Below are 20,393 nucleotides of genomic sequence, written 5' to 3' on the forward strand. Positions count from 1 at the left end.
TTTTAGAATATAAATATGTAATTTTTGTTCCAGTTCACGATGTTTATTGGGAAATTACACGGTTACGAAAGGAAATGGCGTTTGCTCGTTTGGGCCTCGCATTGTCGTCTTAGCGCTCTCCATGGAGGACTTGTTCTAGTCTTAAATGTAAAAAGATTAGGCCATGGATCTGTTATTATTCATTTACATCTATCAACCGTAGATTGTTAAACATTTTAATCGTTCCAACTAGCCTCGATCTTTTTTTCTACTCACGATCGAGATTTTATAGAGTAAGTGTTAAAGTTTTAATATATAAAAGCTCTCACATTCCTCTATTATAGCGTAAAACGCTCTCAACTTATTTAGAAAGGTTTATGCAAACCAATTTAAAAATGTTATTTGAGATTATAGTTTCAAAAATATCGAGTACTATCCATGTTCTCGAACAGAAAACGATAGACTTCGTTAACGATCTGACCTTAATTGTGTAACATTATTTATTAATAGACAAATACATTTTGATCAGTTTCAAAGTGCAATGAAATATTTCTAAGATATTGGGGAACACGGTGCCTTTTGACTTTTCGCTTATTAGTAACACGCGGCTAGATTTTAGTTTAAGCTTTGTAGTTAGCGTTGGTTTGATCGCATCACGAGAAAAATTGTTCTATTATTTTTATAATTTATTGATAGTTATATTTTTTATTCATCATAAATTGTACAGTGGCAACAAGCAAGTGACTGCCCTTACTCATGTGAGAAAGAAGTGTTATAGTCTGAAAGACTGTAGGGATAAGCATCTTCTCAAGTTCAAAATTAATTTGGACCATGGTACATAATGAAGATATGTATTATATTTACACAATGGTACTTGCTATTAAGTGTAAAATATCAGCTACATCGAGTGACAGGTCAATCATTTTTACACTCTTCTTGTATTAACTATTACTGATCATAATGATTTGTTCATATTCATGACATTAGTTTTTAGTAGGAAATTGTGCATTGCTAATTATTATGGGCTATAGATAGATCGAGAAAGAATCTCTTTTTATGTAAGTCTTTTAGTTCATACAGTTTTTATTCAGAATTTTTGATATGGTCAGTTTCTTTTTTTTAAATATTTATTCACTCCTATATTTATCCAAAATTCAAAATTTATTCATTTACATATTATTACGGACTTACAAAGTATCATATACCTTTGGACATTAAAAATTAGACCCTTGTCTTAGTTAAGAAATCTTATTATAAAATCAAGTATGTCTAATTAAAAGAAAAAAAAAGTATAAAAGCAAAAATAGATCTTAATATATTGTTGAAAGACGTATCATCAAACATATTGAAAATAACAAAATTATTTCAATATTAAATCCTTAAAATACAAGTATCTCAAACCTTGGCAAAATATTAAAAGAATGCCATATGTAAATCGTTTCTTAAAAATCAAAAACAAATATCTATGGATATGTAAGAATCATACTTTATAATAATTTACACAGCATAAAATAATTTAAACATTATTTTATAAACATAATTTAAAAATAAATGATATTATGTTAAATACAATGATCATAGAATATATATATTAGCATTTTTTATATTCAATGTAACTTATACTTTTTGTGTGATATGAATCTAAGCATAAGTTTTGTCCAAAGGTACACAGTTCTCCTCTGTAGAGAAAATTGTATTCTATCCAATCCGAGGAATATGTTCTTTTCCATTGCAAACATTAACTAGTACCTGGTAATTAGAGTGCATATAAAAAAATATATACTGTTAAGGGTTTCATAAAACACTATACATACTTGTCATATAATTAACATATGACTAAAGTGATATGAAATATTTCAAATTATTGACATCTGATGTGTGCTATAGCCAGAGACGTCTTTATTAATGTACCTAATTATGTTACAATTGAAAGAAAATGTTTTTTCTGTAATTTCTCTTTTGATATATTATTTCATTCAGAAGTTAAGAAAAAAAATACAGTTAATATATTACATGTAATCAAATATTGTTATTGTTATATATAAAACTGTTTCAATTTTTAATGACAATGAAACTTTTCATGCTGTACATTCATTGTTTTATACAAATTCTTTTATTTGAATTTTAGATGTCATTGCAATAGAATATTTATGCTTTTCCATTGAATATTGATTGAATTAAAATATAGAATTGTTTTTATACATATATACGTATAAAGAATTAATTATTAAGAATATGTTTCCTGCATATTAAAGGTGCTTTACAATACTTATTAAGAAGATAACTGTATAAAATACTTCCAAATATAAAACTCTTAGACTAGTTTTAGGAAATATTTGGTCTCTTAGTAAGTTTTATACAATCAAATGTAATAAAAAATGTGTTCGTGTTAGATTTGAATAACTTGAACATATTATGGCATGAGACAATTTCCTGGAAAGTCTGTGTCCAAAAACAAAAGATTCCTAAATCAAAATAAATATTATTTTTCCTGCATAAATATGATACAATATGTGCAAACAACATTGTGCGATATTCTGAAAATTAAGATTTCATAAAAAGTGAATTTTTTCGGTTACTTTTTGTAACCAATTTATAGTTGTTTAAAATATTGCGTTTCAATATTTTCAACAACATTTATGCTCTATACACACACTACATTTCTCCAGAAAATCGAAATAGAATTGCATCAAATACATTTGTTGAACATTAATTACTGAGATAATAGAAAATAAAAGTGTAACAGTGTTCATGTTAAACCGTCAATTAGAAATATTCTCAGTAGTACTTGTTCAAATTGTTCAAAGTTGCCAAAGATCGCTTCCGAATGACCTTTATCAAAACACATTGAGTTCTGTTGCTAGATGTAATAGACAAAATCGTGTAAGCTCATTTAGATGCAGAATGTTTAAAAACAATTCTCGTCTCTTTGAATTTTCAAAATTCTTGCATAATTAGCAATATTCATATGTATTAGAATGATACCGAATTTTTAGTTATTAATAAACTCTATGCATTGTAATCGTAAATATTTTTTGACATTTATTAATGAAATAAATTTTTGTTTAATACTGTCGAAATAAAATTACGTTATTTATCTTTATACTTGTCTTTTTTTTTTAAATTGCTAGTGTCCTATATGATTTTAAATTGTGACATATGCTCATCTTATTTTAAATTAGAAATATCATGAGATACGTACTTATCTAATCATTGCAAAAATATAACTTTAGAAAGGAATTCATTTTGTAGTTGTTAATTATTTCTTTTACGTTTTAAAAAAATAAATTGTAAAAAAGCATCAGACCATTATACCACTGTACTTTTTATAATGTTAAATTTACATATTCCAATTTGAAATGTAATATTCAAAAAAGTTAACTGTTCTTACACACCAGTGTACTTGATACAAATGTACCCATATGTAATACTTTTGCAATTGAACACTAGATGGTGTTGAATGTTGAATTTCCTCATTTTTTGCGTTACCTGATTATGTGCTTTGCTCCCGGTGAATTAAATTCTTCTCGTTAATTCATCCGTAACGAATAATAAGATTTTCGTTCATTCGTATAGTGTTGGTTGTGCAGTTCAGACGGGAGTCAATTCACAAATAGTGTAACATGTTAAAAATTGCAGTACTGCTCGCGCTCTTCGCTATTGGAATATCCGTATACTTAAGGTGAACTCTTCGATGTTACATTAACGGTACATTGAAAGTAGATGATGTTAAAGACACGTAGGCAACTGAGTAATATACCCACAAATGAAAATTATTTTTCATTTACTTGATCACTCAATTTTCAATAGAAAAAGTATTTCTTGTACAATTTCTATCGTAAATTTTTGAAGATTGTATAACAAATTTGTATACTTTTTTTTAATATATGACGCTTCACAAGTTTTAATTGCACTTTACTTCAATTTACTTGAAGATAAGATTGGAAAATATCTTGTAATAAAGTATTGCACAATATATTTGTAACAAACGAAAATTCTTATATTAAAATTTACCATTTTCTTAGAACCCTATCACTTTCAAAGTTTCCGGTACTTTGAACTGCGTACGAAATCTTAATATTTATTACAAAGTAGAACTTTTGGAACTTTTTCTTTAAAATATTTTTTAAATATTTAATAACTTTAAAATATTCTTTGTGTTATTTATTTAATATCACAATTGTTATTATTTCAATCATGTCGATAATCGATTCGTTTTGAAAAATAAACATTAACCGTTTTTGCTACGTGCTTACATTGGACTAAACGAATAAATTATTCACTCTTAGTTTGTACTATAAATAAATCACAATAAATCCAACAACACGAACTCACCGTAGAATTACGATGCCGTAGATTACGAAAGAAACGTGTAGTTAGTAATTAGATGATTACATTAATGATTCAAATAAGTAATAGTCATGTTTGCAAGAGAATGACACGAAGGACCATTATATGACAAGAGGTCCAAGATGCAAGTGGTACAAAGTCCGTGAAAGTATATTGAGAATATACATATATATATATATATATATATATATATATATGGTGTTGTGCATGTCTCTACTGTCAAGGTAGCTTGTCTGTGTATAAACATAATTGAATGTTATGCTGTATCACATTGAACGCATGTCATGTATGATTACTGAAAGCGACAGTGAAGTTTTATGATTTAAGTAGCACAATGGTTAAAATTCTTTTAACTAATATCTAAAATCGTTGTCGCTGATTAGCAATATGGCAGTAACATATAGTACTCCTGTTTTTTTGTTTGTCTATTTTCCACTTATGTAACTGATTACTTTCAGTTTTCAATGTTCACATGCAATACACTGTACAGGATATAATGATGAAGATTGCATTTTTTATTAATTCGAAAAATACATTATTTGTATGTATGTTTGTACATCCTTTTTTAAATATGCATATCTCATTTTTTCGATAGTTTTAATCTCGATTTTAAAAAATGACGTCGACGAAACCTTGGATACAAAAAATATCTTCTGCTGATACTATATCTCATGCTAACGATCTATATGACAAAGAAGTTTAAAATAACAGTTTTTAAACACTGCTAATGAAATAAAGCTTCACATTTCTATAATTTTTATATAGGATGTCCGAATATATGCCACTTAAAATAATACCTAATCTACTGATTTAAAATTGAGAGAATGTTTGAAAAATATTATTAAAAATATTATGAAATATTCGAAAATATTCAAAATTTATGTCATTAATTTGTAATCATTTTATTATAATAAGCGATACATAAACTTGCGACCTTCAATTATCCTTATTCTATCTTTTGATGTCCATCCTAAATCTGATTGAAGTGTACCTAGATTTCTACTTAAATGTTCGTATTTCTGCAGCTAGAAAGTAGATGACCCGTCTTTGTCCTTTGATATGTAATAGAGAATCTTTTGAAGGTGTTACTGTTTCAAATAAAAGATCATTTTTACAAACTTTTAAAATTATTTTTCAGTTGTTTGTATCATGACAAAGCAGTATGTATTATGTAATCGCCATGATACTTTGACTGTGAATGATAAAAAGATGATCAAAGTTCTGATTGACACAAAATTATTTTTCAGGATAAATTTTATCGTTTATCTTATTTCATTTTTAGGTATGACTTACGGAATTTTTTCTTATTTGATGTAACAAAAACATGATAAACTCGATCGAGGTCACGAATGTTATTTTTTATCTTTCAAAATTACATTTCAATGTAATAATATCGTTTATTAATTGTAATATATAATATATTGTAATATTTTTTTCCAATAATTTCTTCGCAATTTATATAATCGTTTACAATTACTTGTATTCAATTTAACACATAATTTATTGATTTAATTGCAACTGAATACTTTGGACTTTTAAATTCATAATCAAATATGATTTAAATTTCAAATATGTCCACACAAATTTAAAAATGTACACCTTCCGTGTCATTATAATTAATTTGATAATATTTTATTTAGTTCTCCGAGCGAACTTAAAGTACCGACCTTACCGGAAACTAACTGGGGGTCAAAAAAGAATGGAACGGAATCTACTGAAATACGAGGTTTTAAAATCAATGTGCCAGAATCAGTAAGTGATAAAATAAACGTTTCAACTTCAATGAATAATTGCTATATTTTTAATTTTCAATAAGTTCTAACTTTCATATAATTGAAGATAGAATTTATTTTTTTTTGGCAATTTTTAAGTTTATTAACGTTTTACAAAGGTTATAGAGGATTTGAAAAATCGTCTTGCACACAGAAGACCATATGTAGAACCATTAGAAGATGCAGCATGGACTTACGGTATTTCAACCAAGTACCTCAATACAGTACTTGATTACTGGAAAGATAAATATAAGTGGAATGAAAGACAAAAATTGTTAAACAAATATCCTCAGTTCAAAACAAACATTCAAGGTAATACCACTGAATATTAAGAAACACTAGTGTTTTTATATAAGTATTCAATTCTAAATAACTAAGCTTCATCATGTGTTTATTACATTTTAGGTCTGGATATACACTTTTATCATATCCAACCAACAAATCTTTCAAAGAACAGGAATTTGAAAGTTTTACCTTTACTGATACTACATGGATGGCCTGGATCCATTGTTGAATTTCAGAAAATAATACCTATGTTAACTGAACCTTCACCCAATCACAATTTTGTATTTGAATTGATTGCACCATCGCTACCTGGATATGGATTTTCTGAAGGAGCTGTTCGACCAGGAATGGCAACTGCTCAGGTAATACTTTACTACTTGTGTTTATATACATTGAAATTATTATAGATAATTCATTATTTTCAATACCAAAATCTATGCTTATTTAAGATATCATTATTTTTTACTTCATACAATTTTTTTACTTAGATGGCAGTTATTTTTAAAAACCTGATGCAGAGACTTGGCTTTGAAAAGTTTTATGTTCAAGGAGGAGATTGGGGATCTCTTATTGCTTCTAATATGGCTGCCCTTTATCCAGAAAAGTGGGTAAAACTTTCTAAAGAAAATAGCAAGAGTATAAACTTTTATTTGTTCCATTTTTAGGGTAACTGGTTTACATAGCAACATGTGTGCTGCGAATTCACCAAGCAGTTTGTTTTGGTCTATAGTTGGCACTTACGTTCCATCATTAATTGGCGCGAGCGAACATTATTCGAGATTCTTTCCCATTAGTAAGGTTTTAAAAACACTATTGGACGAAAGTGGATATTTTCATATACAAGCTACAAAACCAGACACAATAGGTAAGATTTCCTTCTATAAATTACCAAAATAAGATAGGATGTATTACATAGTACATGCAACAACTTATAAAAATTTATAAAACTTTATGTATCAGGAGCTGCATTATCAAATTCACCAGATGGTTTAGCAGCATATATTTTAGAGAAATTCAGCACATGGACAAATAAAGCATACAGAGAACGAGATGATGGTGGACTATTGGAAAAATTTACATTGGATGAAATTTTAGATAATATAATGATATATTGGGTAACTAATAGCATTACCACAAGTGCTCGTCTATATGCCGAAAATTTCAATATGGCATACAAAGCTTTGAATATTGAAGAGTAAGTTTATAGTTATGTACTAAATATATTACATATTAATATACATATTATAAATAAATCACATATTAACAGGAAGTATCTTAAGTATTATACTTTGTTTCAGATTACCTATAAAAGTACCTACAGCATGCGCAGCCTTCCCTGAAGAATTATTAGTTTCACCCAAATTTATACTTAAAAGCAGATATCCTAATATAATTCAGTATAACTTCTTACCACGTGGAGGACACTTTGCAGCTTTTGAAGAGCCTCGACTTATGTCTGACGACATTTTCAGTTTTGTGAAAAAGACGGAAGAAATGAAAGTACAGCAATAGAATAGATAATTAGGATTAAGAAGAGTTCTAGTATAAGGCGCACAGCTATTGATACATTTTTTTTTAATATTTTAATAAACTTTAATATATGTTTCATATTAAATATGAGTGAAAATTTAGATTATTTTTAATTATTACATACTTATAATGTAACATATTCTTTTTCATTATTTTACACTCTTAAATATACTGAAACATAATAAACATTGTCTTATTTCACCAGTAAATGATAATTAACATTATAGATAATACCATAATTGATCAAACACTGCTGGCACCAGATTTTTCAACATTTTCCAGTAAAGTTTGCAAATTAGTTTCAAACAGTTCGCATCTGATCGGCATTTCCAATGAATAAAAAGGGTTCTTTAAAGCATAATCTGCATATAATTCGTACACTCTTTTCAATAAAATTTCTATTCCACTTTGCATAGGCTCTGCTACAACAATGAATTTAATTCCAGTTAATGTTTGATAACAATGTAATCGAAATGTGTCAGCCTCCAAAATTTCAATTCCAGAACAACGTGGTTCAGGGCTCAATTGACTGGCAATTGCAAACAGAGGATAAAACATGGATGCTAAAAAAATTTTTTCATTTGTTGTCATCCTAGCACGACTAAATTTAAGCATTAAAGGAAAGTTTTCTGGTTGTTCAAGCAGTTCAAATACATCTTTTCCATTTTCTAATTCTCTTCCCACTACGGAGCTGCCATTAACTGCTGATAAAACGTGACCCACTACAATAAATTAATTGTTACTTTTGTAGTATTATTGTTTATTTAATTATATATTAGTATTCAGTAACTTATTAGTACAACAAATTTTATATAGTTGTCGTAATTTAATTTAAAATAGAATACTTTTCTTACCGTTGATTCCATCCTTCTGGCCAAATGAAACAACAATCTTTTTGTTTTCATAACTTAGTTTTATATCCAGCGGATAATTAAATGTCTTTTCGTTTTCAATTCGTGGAATGTTGTGATCATGATTAAAAATTAATCCGCCTGATTTCGATACAATATATACACCGTATATAACCATTTTTAAGTTATATAATAATATAGATTTAGTGTACAATTACTTCTAATATATTTTACTTTCTCATCATAAATTTTAACAAAACGTATTTCTTAAATAATTGTTTATTTATAGAGAACTGTCAATGTCAATTTTTTTCGAGGTTATGTTGCGATTAGTTCACCCAACAAAACTGTAGTAGAATCACTAGTTTCAACAACGCGAACATCACTTACGATTCAAATTTACTTTGCGTCTTATAACCCTGACATTAAAAAATTGTTTATCCACAGCATGGAAGAAAATTCGAATTGGTCTCATAATATTTATAAAAGTGATCCTTTGTTGTTTAAGAGTTACATCGGAATGGAAGTGGATATTTTAACTATAGATGGTATTACAACTTTTGGTATCGTTTATACTGTTGATCCTGTATCAGAGAGGTTAGAATTTTTGGCACAACACATTATATTACACGTATTCAATTTTATATTCTTGATTATTTTATTATCTACCGCTGATTTCTTGTTTTACAGTGTCGTGTTACTACAGACCTGCCAACACAATCGTTTAAAAATCATTTTTGGTCATGCAATAAAAAACATAAATATTCGTTCGGACAAACCATGCGATTTACCAGAATTATTTATGAACACACCAAAAAATCTTTTTCAATCATCATTAGAAGAACGAAAAAGTGCGGTAATAAAAATGCTTCAGCAGAATAGGTTTTCTGTAAAAGAAGAAGAGGATATTTTAACGATCGAAAACGTATTATCGATAAAACCACCGTATGAATCAAGAGATTGTATTTGTGCAAACAGCATTATTTTAGGAAGAATTCAAAATCTTTTATCTCGCATACAAACTTGATATTTTGAAGAAAATAAATAACATCAAAATGCGGTAAAATACTTTAGAAACAACCATTATTTGGAATCATTTAGACAAACCTTGATAAAAGTATTTTTTTTTTTTCATTTTTCGCTTCACTCAATAATAGGGATGTAGGCAAATCGTAAAAAAATAGTGCCTCTTAAAAAAATTTGTTTTATTTTTTTAAATTTGCAATCTATAGTCTTTTTTTATCATAAAATATTTTTTATTTCGTAAGTGTTATATCGTCTAAAATAAGTTTCGCTTGACATAAATCAATCGCAGATAAAAATTCGTTATAGTTAAATTTAATTTTAATATAGTAATGTAACAGTAATCTAAATTTTACTATAATTCAAAGATATTCAATTCGTGATATCAAATTTAATTATCTTTAATTTACACATATAAATTAGATTTAGACGCATCTATTATCGATTAGAACGAATCAAAATTTTTTGCAATTTTTTCAAAATCAAATATACATTTAATTTTTTTAATAACGACTAAATTATTTGATAAAATCATTTTAACCCATTTGCATTCAAACGCGGAATACGTCGAATTACTCGTATCACCAAATGAGGAATAATCCGCAAACGACGGTCTTTTTGAATCTCGTTTGCATCGATAATTTAAATATGCCCGAACTATCTATGCCATTGACACTCGATTCATATAATTAATAATATCACTTTTTTAAAATCATAAGTGCATACATGTAACACGGTATCTGCAAATTATTTCACACCTGATGGTGTAATCCAGAAGTCATAAGCTGAATATTCCACTTGATGCAAATGGGTTAAATAAAAAAAAAAAAAACGTTTACAAAGCTTGTGGCGACATTTAAAAAATTTATTAATGTAAAAGAAAAATATATATAATCGATTCTTAATAGGGGTATAATTATTTTTACAAAAAAAAAAGAAAGTAAATATATAGTTGCATAATTACAATGTTTAATGTAGTATTTAAAAAAAAAAAAGGCATGAAATTATTTTTCTAAATGTGTACACGCGTTTCTACGTACTACTTAGAATTATTTTTTCTTAGAAATAATATTTAACCATAAATAAAAAGAAAAGACAAACACAATTTGCAGAATATGTTTTTCAAAATTATTTCTTACAAACAAAAAGTTATATTATAAATTCGAACTATTGTACGAATTTGTATGTCTTTTAAAACAGGAAAAATATTCAGCATTTTCATTTCAGACTTGAACCTTTTGCTGTGGCAACTGGATCTGAAAGTCATCGTTGCTAAGAGTTGAATGCTGAAAAAACGAACCTAACTTCTCTTACAACGATGACTTTTATCGTACCTATCAGTTGTAGTCAGTAAATACTTTTTATTAAATGCTTAAAGTATTCCTCTTTTATCTGTTCACTGTACTTCGAAGTTTCTCAATATTTTATCGAAGAATACTAACTATACAGATTCTGCAAAGCTATGGGCTACTGCACATGACGGGCTATTACTTAGAACGTTTGCCACAGCAAAAAGATTAAACAGTTTGATATGAAATAAATGCAAATGCGGCAGTGCGCCGGTGCAACAAAATGCATCAAAGAGCTTCGATTAGCCACAGGAAAATTTTGATTCGACTATTTTCTTTTTCTAAAAAAATATTGAACTTCTAGCTTTTCCCTACTGGCATGAAAACAGAACTACGCGTGATTCACTCATTCGATCTATTTTGTGAATCTAGGATCTGTTGGCATGTCACAGCCACCGATATGTGCATATGCCTCTACGAGCTTAGTGCACGTAAAACACTAAGTAACTGAACTCTAACACACCCCTGACTTCTTTATTAATATTTACTATAATTCGTTGTGCACTGTTCAAGAAATCTAGGAAAACTATCAGTTCATATTAAACTTTCAGTATCATTGTACATACCGAATGAGAAGAAGAAGCAATTTTATCTACATAATCACTAATTTCTTGATTCGATATTAGATAATATTGAAGAGACTCTCGCCGGTAATATTTATCAATGATATCTTAATAGTTTGCAAGGTACTTTGATTAAGAAGTATAACGTCCGGATCAATAAAAAAGCTTAAAAAAGAATGCGTGTAGAGTTCTTCCAAGGCAGTGTCTCTCCACAGAAGTATAAAGCGCTTCTTTGGAGCAAGTGAACGTCTTAGAGAGTTATACTTTCTAAGTAGTAGGTCATTCGGTCTCTCCGTCAGAATAGTACTCTATAGGTGCTGAATCGCGAACTTTACGAGAATACCTTAAACCCAGAGAATCTGCAAGACTTTCAATATGTGACAGCACCTAGAAAGTGTCAAAATTAAAGTTACAATACTAGAAAGCGATGATACTTCCTTTTAGAGAATGTTTTCTTTCTCTAAAAAGAGAAAGAATAAAAGCAACAATTTACTTACATAATCTAGTTGTTGTTTAGTGTGTGCAGCAGAGAGGCAAAAACGTATTCTACCTTCCATTAAAGGAGTTGCTGGAAATCCAACACCAACTGTGGCTATATTGTGTGTTGTCAGGGTTCGCACAACTGCACTGTTAATCCAAACCATAATTTTTTACTTTAGTATTCGATATAATTTACAATCAGAAGTTATTTGTAATTCTTAATCCTTACCCAATTTTAGAAAACAAATACACTATCATAGGTACAACAGGTGAATCTTCATTTCCATAAATGATAACTCCAATCTGGTTGAGTCTGCGTCTGAAGTACCTGGTGTTTCTTGCTAACTGTTTTGTCCTCCTCTTTCCTTCGTCTGTACCATCTTCTCCGGCGATTATTCTCATTGAAGTAATAATTTGTTGTGCTATTGGCGGAGACATGGCTGCTGCATAGGAATGAGCGTGACCGTATATCCTTAAATGATTTATTAGTGTCTAGAATTATACAATTATCAATATTATTATTATCCTCAAAAATTATAAAAAATCATAAATATTTTTAATTAACAAGAAACTTATGTACAAATGCATAAAATTGTAGTTATTTAAAGATTAAAAACATAAATTTAAAATTTCGATAATCAAATATTTTTTCTTACCTTTGTTCCAGCAATATATCCACCAGAAGATCCAAAGCTTTTTGTAAAAGTGCCCATTAGTATGTCTACATCATGTGGATCAATTCCATAATAATCACAAACGCCTCTACCACGTTTACCCATAGCACCAGTACTGTGAGCTTCATCCAGATAAAGATATGCCTGCAGTATTAGATCAAAAGTCAATATCAGGGCAATATGAAAGAATGGAAAGTTTTCTTTTTCCAGATAAATAATTCTACTTGCTTTGTACTTCTTTTTGAGCTCCAAAATCTTAGGTAAGTTGACAATAGAACCTTCCATGGAATAAACTCCTTCTACTACAATTAATATTTTCTTCCAAGGTTCTCCTGATTCTGGTTGACCAAAGACTACTGCAGTTTTTAGGCAATTTTCTAAATGTTTCATATCTGAAATTAAAGAGTTAAAAATTTGAAATTCTCAATACATTCTAGTTTGTACTTTCGCTTTGACCAAACGAAATTAAACTTACTTGAATTTAATTTAATTTAAACTTACTGTTGTGCTTGAACACTCTAACAGTGGCACCAGACAGCCTTAATCCAAGTATTAATGAAGCATGATTCTTCTCATCACTAAACACTAAGCAACCTGAACTTAGTAATGAAGGTAGATTAAGAGAATTCGTTGCAAACCCCATTCCAAAAACAATTGCATCCTCTACTCCTAGAAACCTAGCTGTCAATGTTTCCAATTCTTCATGAATGGGCATGTTTCCTTGAAGGAAAAGAAATTAATACAAGTGATATCATACAGGATATTGTGTAAAAGGGAATAAATAAATAAATAAAAGAAAGTTAGAATCAATTACCAAGTTCAAGGCGAGTACTACAACTAGCACAACCAAATTTTGTCAGGGTTTCAATACTTTGATCAGCACACTTGCCAGTTGCCTCAGCAAACCCCAGATAATTGTATGATCCCAAATTTATACAATTTGTGGTTGTTCCAGTGAACCTGAAAAGTGAAGATATAAATTAAACAATTCTGATTCTTTTTATGTACCATATTATTGTGCTATACCGTTCAAATTCAGAAATGTTGTATATACATTTAATCGGAGCATTCAGAGATCAAATGAGCTCGAGAATTATTTAAATTTAATTTCATTGCGTCGAATTGATATTAGAGATCAAGTAAGCATACCATATTATACTATTAAATTAAGAGAAAATTTTACTAAAAATTAGCAAGATTGGCATAAAAAAACTACCGAGCTAATCGACGCTGCTGAATTTGATTTCCAAGTTATAAACCTGTTTCCGCGCTCACTGGTCATCAAATCTCCTTGAGTTCTTCATTACATTTAATCAAGACAAATGTCTGCCTTCCTGCATCTCCAATAGTCTCGTTACGATTTTCGAATCTGTGCGGTCTCTCATCGACACCGAACCAGATTTCGTTCGAAATTGAACAAGAATTTTTACAAAATTAGTTGTCCTTCGATACGAAAAAAAAATTGCTACTAAACCGAAACGAGTAAGATATCAAAATTGAGTGGAACTCATGAAATCCATGTCGAAATAATTAGTAGATACATTAAATTGGGTTGAAAATTAATTATCGATTTTTGATCAATAATTTGGTTCATTTTTATTAATCAAAAATTTAATTATGTAATTTTGCATCGATAAAATTTGCAGTATATTATTTCTATATTCACTTACTGGAATGTCCATCCGTAATCTGTTGTTATTCTGTCCTTAAGCGTAACAGTTGCACCTGGAACAGAGCATATCGGCCTATTCCAACAATCTCTCACTCTCCTGTACACGTATCGGAGATAAAATCTTTCAAAATTTTCATATAGTGGCGCATAACCCTGAAACAAAGGTTTTTGACTTATGATTTATAGTCAAAATAAATTCAATCGGCCGGCCAAGGCCACTAAGCGGTTAACTGTGAAGCATATCGCCGTTATATCTCTTGTTTCAATACTTTTTGTGTAAAAAAAAGAATTGATAGTAATGATAATGGTGATGATAATAGTAATAATAATAATAATAGTAATAACAATATAATAATCGTATTTTTCTTTTAACATAGGAGCCTTCTTTCTAACACATGAAGAAGTCTTAAATTGTTCCGTTTTATTATTTTAAGAACGACCAATAGATAGTCAACCAGACCACTTGATAACGTCCTATATACGGCATATAACATCACACTGCATCGTTCTCAGAAGTAGTACACTAGGGCATGTACAGGCTGTCCCAAAACCACAGCTGCCCTGTGGCACAATCAGATGATTACTGCTGCAAAAATACATCGAAAATGTAGAATAACATTTTTTCGTACAAACTTCAGTTTTCAAGAAAATCGATTTTGCAGGTGTATGGCATATAATTTATACGTTTACAAAATTTAATTTTTTGAAAACAAAAATTTGCGCAAAAAAAAAATATATATTTTACATTTTTAATGTATTTTTCTTGAAAGACATCACCTTTTTTATGATTATACCATCTATTTTGGAATATGTTGTATAAATTATTGTTTTACAAAGGTTTGCAACAGTTTCTCTCAAAAAATGTTGAAGTATGCAATAATTTTTTATTGAATATCTGTCACTATTATAAAATTTCATTAGATTCCCGTATCAGTATAATATAAATATTTGTACTGTGGAAAGACGAAATGTTGGCACACTAAGTGAAATCTTACATTTAAGTTCTTAACGGTCATAAAGCAAAATACTGGAATTTCTATAACCGCATCTAAACATAAATATTTCATAAATATATAAAATCGCGGATATAAAATTTTACCGCATTAGTAAAATGAAATTCTATTCATATATGTATATTTAAACAAATTTTAATTATTTTTAATATTGATGTGGCAAAGCGATAATAAACTCTACCTAAATGTGTGATTATTAGACAATGAAAATTAATTTTTTTTAGGAATTATATTTTCAATACCATGACTTGAAATCATATCTCTACTAGATTCGAAAATGTGACTGTTTTGTACCGACAAAGATTTTAGATAACACATCACTCTACACTCTTATAGATAAAGAAATTTTCTTTTCCTATTAAGAATTCAAAGAATATATGACTTCTCACAGATTTCTCGCAACACTCAAAGCAAAATTTCTTTGAAATTTCTTTGGTATAATGGCTTCACGTAAGAAAGGTCAAGTAATCTATAGTGAAACACAAACCATAATAAAAAGAAATACGTCTACATCAATGTCACTCACTATCGTTATATCCCACTTTATTGCGATCTATTTCGTTTTCCTTTTTCATTACGCGATGGATTCCTAGATGTGATCGACTCGGTCAATAATAACAACATATGTAGATCGAGGCGTCATTGTAACACTATGAGCAAATGATTCTCTTATGTCGTTTCAACTTGTAGATAGTGTGCTGACATATCGTCACTCCACAGTACTGTAATATCTCTTTCGTCGAGATTAGATACTAAAAGCTTGATATCGTTAAAGTTTATATCACTCAATAAACAAATGTTATTGACAGATTTTTATCGAGACATCGAATGAGTTATAAATTTAAATATCGCACGTTTTTTAGAAGTAACGGCGACGAATTTTTATTCTCTCGTTATATCTCCGTTAACTGAGTTTTCTTCATTGTGCGCAATTTTCAAACAATGGTTTACAATCATCAGTTATAATGCGACGTAATTTGTCTGATTTATTTAATATTTGTTTTATTTATTTTGCGAAAATACTGAATTCCTCTTTTAGAATTATCTTATCAAGATAATTTATTTCAGTCGTATAAAAATATATAAATTATCGAAAAGAGGGGTATTCTTTCTTCGCTTGAAATACCCGCGAGCGAAAAGGAATTTGTCACCGTATTTGGTGATGCGCTTCTCGATTCCTTTTTACTTACATCTTTATATCGAATAGAATTCTGTGTGATGGTGATCTGACTGATTCAACTTGATTACCAATACTTTCGACTTACGTCATTGTTATAAATTGTTCTGTAATCGAGAAATGCGACTTCTTACTTTGTATTGTTCTCACGTTCAATTGAATCTATTTGTAAACGTTGAAGTTTCATCTGGCTCTATTAAATATGTTATCTTGGATAACAGAAAGAAGTGTATGGTGCAATATAAATCAACAATTTTTAAAAGGAATCTTACAATTAGTCAGATTTAACCATAGCATTCTGGCTTTATACAGTGTTCCAGTTCAGCACATACATATATATATGCTTAGGAAGCACGATGAATCGCAAAAATTGAATCACTGATGGTTGAATGACCCCGAAAGAGTAATTAGAATTTCTTAGAAAAAATATTTATTCAATAAAGGGGCAATTGCTTTAAAAAAGAATTTAACAGAAACATAATAATGTTATGTTATGTAAACTTAAACAACCTTGTGTAACAGAAGTTTTAAGATTTGTAAAAAAAATGTGGAATACAAAATTAAAAAAAAACACCTTGACATCTCTGTTCATCGATTTTCCTCTATGAAATTTTAATATCTCTGTAATGGTACTATACTTACCTTTCGAGATGCGCGTATTACATGGTAGAGCAATAAATCGTGTATAAAAGTTTAAAGAGTGTATTTTAAGTAGAAACGTAAACATTCACTTAACTAATAAAATATATTACGGTTTAAACAAAAAATTTCGATTTGTAGTAAAAACTATTTAATGTAGTTAAAGTTTGTTAAATTTTTTATGCAATAAATATTGTACGTTAGCTTACCTCTCTGTTGTATTCCTTTGCAACTTTTGGTGTAAAAAACCATTGATTTATAAAACCCAAGAGCATAAGAATATAGAAACCGAGATGGGTCAATGCTGCCGTAATAAACGGTACTCTTTCGAACGATTCTTTCGACCTTGACTTCGCCGGTTCAATTCTTGTTTCTTCTTCTGGAAACTAAGTATATTTTGAAAGTATTTACATTTAATTACAAAAACTAATCAGATATTTTTTATTTAATTTTCTAATGTACAGCCATTGTCGATAGAATTTTATTTACAATTTATTCATCATCCCAATAATTTGTTATTATTTATTATTAATATATCTGTAACGTTCAAATCTTAGCAGAAGTAACTGCAAGTTGCTTTTTTAAAGAATCGTAAAAGTAATTGTTAATGTTAAATCTGCTGACAGATAAGTCGATCATTTGGAAAGTATCTGAGAGTGCAATTCTTAGAAACCTCTAAACTTAAAATAAAATAAAGTTGAGTCATCTTTTTAACCGAAGCGAATTTCCAAGAGATAATAAATAATGACCATAATTTACTTTAAAGCATATAATTGTTCCACTTAAGAAATGTTTTTAACTTAAAATAAAAAAATGGTAAAATTGGTAACCTCAATTTCTTAACCCATTAAAAACAAGCATGCACCCGTATACTTAAAATTTATTTGATAAAAACCGAAGAAATGCTATTTTAGAATTTAAAAATGCAAAACTTTTTAAGTGTATGCATTTAAGTGTATATTAAGTCAAACGTAGTTCCAAATTTTGTTACGTAATGGTAATTCGTTTATTCAAAGCAATAAACATATAAAAGCATTGAAAACGGTTAAAAAAAGAAAATATAGATATATATATGTATGTTATAAAAAAAAGTTTAAAAAATTTAAATAAAAGTTTTTCGCTATTTAACTGTATATACAATATACATATAATGCGCAAATAGTAATCACATTTTTATGCAATTTTCATAGACATATCTATGTATACTTCTTTGCCAACTACTTATGATAATTTTGTACCGTTTATATAACAAGTTCCATATCGAAAATTTTAAATGTTTTAAAAGTAGTATGATGTACTCGAATATTCTTGCCAATTAAATGATTTACGGTCTGATACAAATTTTATCATAGTAACATATATACACATGGAACTCCCTTTATGTGAATCAGAATTAATATTTTATAATGCTTGTTTATCATCTCTTCGATTTTGAGGTTAGTTTTAGCGTTAACGAATAAAATAAAGAAATATATGATTTGTAATCCATATTTGTGTTTTTTGTACCAATTTCTTATGATTGTTGCAAAAACCTTCAATAAAGTATAAAGCACAACACTGACAATTTCAATTGTTTTTATTTTTCTAATGACGTAATATTTATAATTTTCAATGTATGACGTAATTTATAGACATTTAAAGATAAAACTTATTGGCGAGATAAGTTTTGATTAATGTTACGGTTAGATATCGACTTCACTAAAGTTAGAAGATAAATCTCGTTTCTTTCATTGCAACTTTTGGGGTTAAGTATCAATGCATCGATACTAATTCTTGAGAAATGAATATATTAACGTAATATAAACGTAAAATATATAAATTTTCAACAGATTGAATTCCAACATTTAGCATTATATGTTTATCGCATTCGCAATGATTACATCAAAGAGAAAATAAACACGTTGACAAATACTTTTATTGAAAATATAATTTAATATTATCATTTAAATATCTTAAAAATATAAAGTATTTCAAATTACTGCCTTAAATAGGTTAAGCTTTATAGCGTGAATAGTCATCATTCAGCTAATTAAATTGTAAGCCAGATAACTCTAACTTACAATTAGTTTATTTTATCACACTTTAACATATTTATTCGAACAAATCTTAAAAGGTGACAGTTATCTCAGTTCAGTTTACTTTCAATTGATTCATTTTGAACTCTAAGCTATTCTTAATTATATTGTCTTACAGAAAAAAAGAATAAACGAATGTATCATTTTTTATCAGAAAATAAACAATTACTTAATAATTATAATTAAATATGAAACAAAAACGCTTTTCTACTATGTTTTAATTGTAATGACTATAAAGAAAGGGGCAATAATAAAAATTTCAATAATAATCGAAAATTATTTTCAATAAAATATCCTATTAATATCATAGAAAAGAAAGAAATTCATATTATAAATTACACATTCTTGAATTAAAATTTGTTTAATGTACAACGTAAATAATTCAAACAAATTAAGCACGTTTGAATTGTTCGTAAAATATATTTTAGTTTCAATCTGCACACACTGTTTTAAATAACATATCTCTTAAATAACAAAAGTACGCGTGATAGATGATGACGATCTAACCTGTACACGTCCATTGCTTTGTAAACCGGCATGGCCATTAGCTAAGAAGTCTTCGTGAAAAGTTAATCCATTTCTACTGCCCGTTTTCTCTTCGTGTTCAATCAACCTTCTTCTGGTAGTAATCTGTGCCGCCATTTTGCGAAGGGCAAATCTTTCACCAAGCGCCGTAGGACCGAAGAGAGAAAAGATGGTAGAGAAAGAAGAAAAGACGGAGAGCACACACGTCAGCACGATACAACGGACAATCAAAGACTAACGCTAAAGCCACGCGTTGCGATGATAACCGCACATGCGCATTGACTCTGCTGACTTTGTGACCGCAATTTACGGCAAAACACGGGGATAACGCAGAAATACACGGGCACGCGCATGCGCAATGACCAAATTAGAGTGATTACTTTCAGGATTAGTACACAATTGAAAATAGAGATAATTAAATTAATGTATGTAAAGA

General features: G+C 28.8%; 5 protein-coding genes across 11 annotated transcripts in view; 3 read left to right on the top strand and 2 right to left on the bottom strand.

Moving 5' to 3' along the window:
• LOC143148924 (guanine nucleotide exchange factor for Rab-3A) overlaps positions 1-1,193 on the top strand; it is a 66,919-nt gene extending 65,726 nt beyond the window's left edge. For 2 of the 5 annotated variants that reach the window (XM_076315752.1, XM_076315751.1), the window contains exon 8: positions 34-1,189. In XM_076315752.1, coding sequence (XP_076171867.1) covers positions 34-113 — 80 coding nt within the window. In that variant the 3' untranslated portion in view covers positions 114-1,189. Of the gene's footprint in view, positions 1-33 lie in introns of all 5 variants that reach the window. The other 3 variants (XR_012992641.1, XR_012992640.1, XM_076315753.1) reach the window with 3 other exon arrangements.
• A 2,258-nt stretch (positions 1,194-3,451) lies between these two features.
• Positions 3,452-8,102, top strand: LOC143149593 (juvenile hormone epoxide hydrolase 1). Its single transcript, XM_076317141.1, has 8 exons — positions 3,452-3,661; positions 5,970-6,081; positions 6,221-6,413; positions 6,507-6,748; positions 6,875-6,990; positions 7,052-7,251; positions 7,347-7,581; positions 7,685-8,102. Exons 1-8 carry the CDS (start codon positions 3,603-3,605, stop codon positions 7,896-7,898), a joined length of 1,371 nt encoding a protein of 456 aa, XP_076173256.1. The 5' UTR covers positions 3,452-3,602; the 3' UTR covers positions 7,899-8,102.
• Positions 6,231-9,528, bottom strand: Trs23 (trafficking protein particle complex subunit 4-like protein Trs23). The gene is made up of 2 exons (XM_076317143.1): positions 8,771-9,528; positions 6,231-8,638 (listed from the first exon to the last, which is right to left on the bottom strand). Exons 1-2 carry the CDS (start codon positions 8,943-8,945, stop codon positions 8,160-8,162), a joined length of 654 nt encoding a protein of 217 aa, XP_076173258.1. The 5' UTR covers positions 8,946-9,528; the 3' UTR covers positions 6,231-8,159.
• Positions 9,100-10,070, top strand: LOC143149595 (gem-associated protein 6). The gene is made up of 2 exons (XM_076317144.1): positions 9,100-9,364; positions 9,458-10,070. Exons 1-2 carry the CDS (start codon positions 9,216-9,218, stop codon positions 9,792-9,794), a joined length of 486 nt encoding a protein of 161 aa, XP_076173259.1. The 5' UTR covers positions 9,100-9,215; the 3' UTR covers positions 9,795-10,070.
• On the bottom strand, positions 9,982-20,226 carry Lace (serine palmitoyltransferase long chain base subunit). 3 transcript variants are annotated; one of them, XM_076317138.1, is made up of 10 exons: positions 19,940-20,218; positions 17,567-17,743; positions 14,527-14,681; positions 13,671-13,816; positions 13,358-13,576; positions 13,085-13,248; positions 12,839-13,000; positions 12,412-12,674; positions 12,200-12,329; positions 9,982-12,089 (listed from the first exon to the last, which is right to left on the bottom strand). In XM_076317138.1, exons 1-10 carry the CDS (start codon positions 20,072-20,074, stop codon positions 11,982-11,984), a joined length of 1,659 nt encoding a protein of 552 aa, XP_076173253.1. In that variant the 5' UTR covers positions 20,075-20,218; the 3' UTR covers positions 9,982-11,981. The 3 variants fall into 3 exon arrangements, with proteins under 3 accessions (XP_076173253.1, XP_076173254.1, XP_076173255.1); XM_076317139.1 differs by having other exon boundaries at positions 17,567-17,736; positions 19,940-20,061; XM_076317140.1 differs by lacking the exon at positions 9,982-12,089 and having other exon boundaries at positions 12,209-12,329; positions 12,412-12,654; positions 19,940-20,226.
• Positions 20,227-20,393: the final 167 nt, after the last annotated feature.

The sequence above is a fragment of the Ptiloglossa arizonensis genome, chromosome 7, assembly GCF_051014685.1.
Source record: "Ptiloglossa arizonensis isolate GNS036 chromosome 7, iyPtiAriz1_principal, whole genome shotgun sequence".
Classification (NCBI taxonomy): domain Eukaryota; kingdom Metazoa; phylum Arthropoda; class Insecta; order Hymenoptera; family Colletidae; genus Ptiloglossa; species Ptiloglossa arizonensis.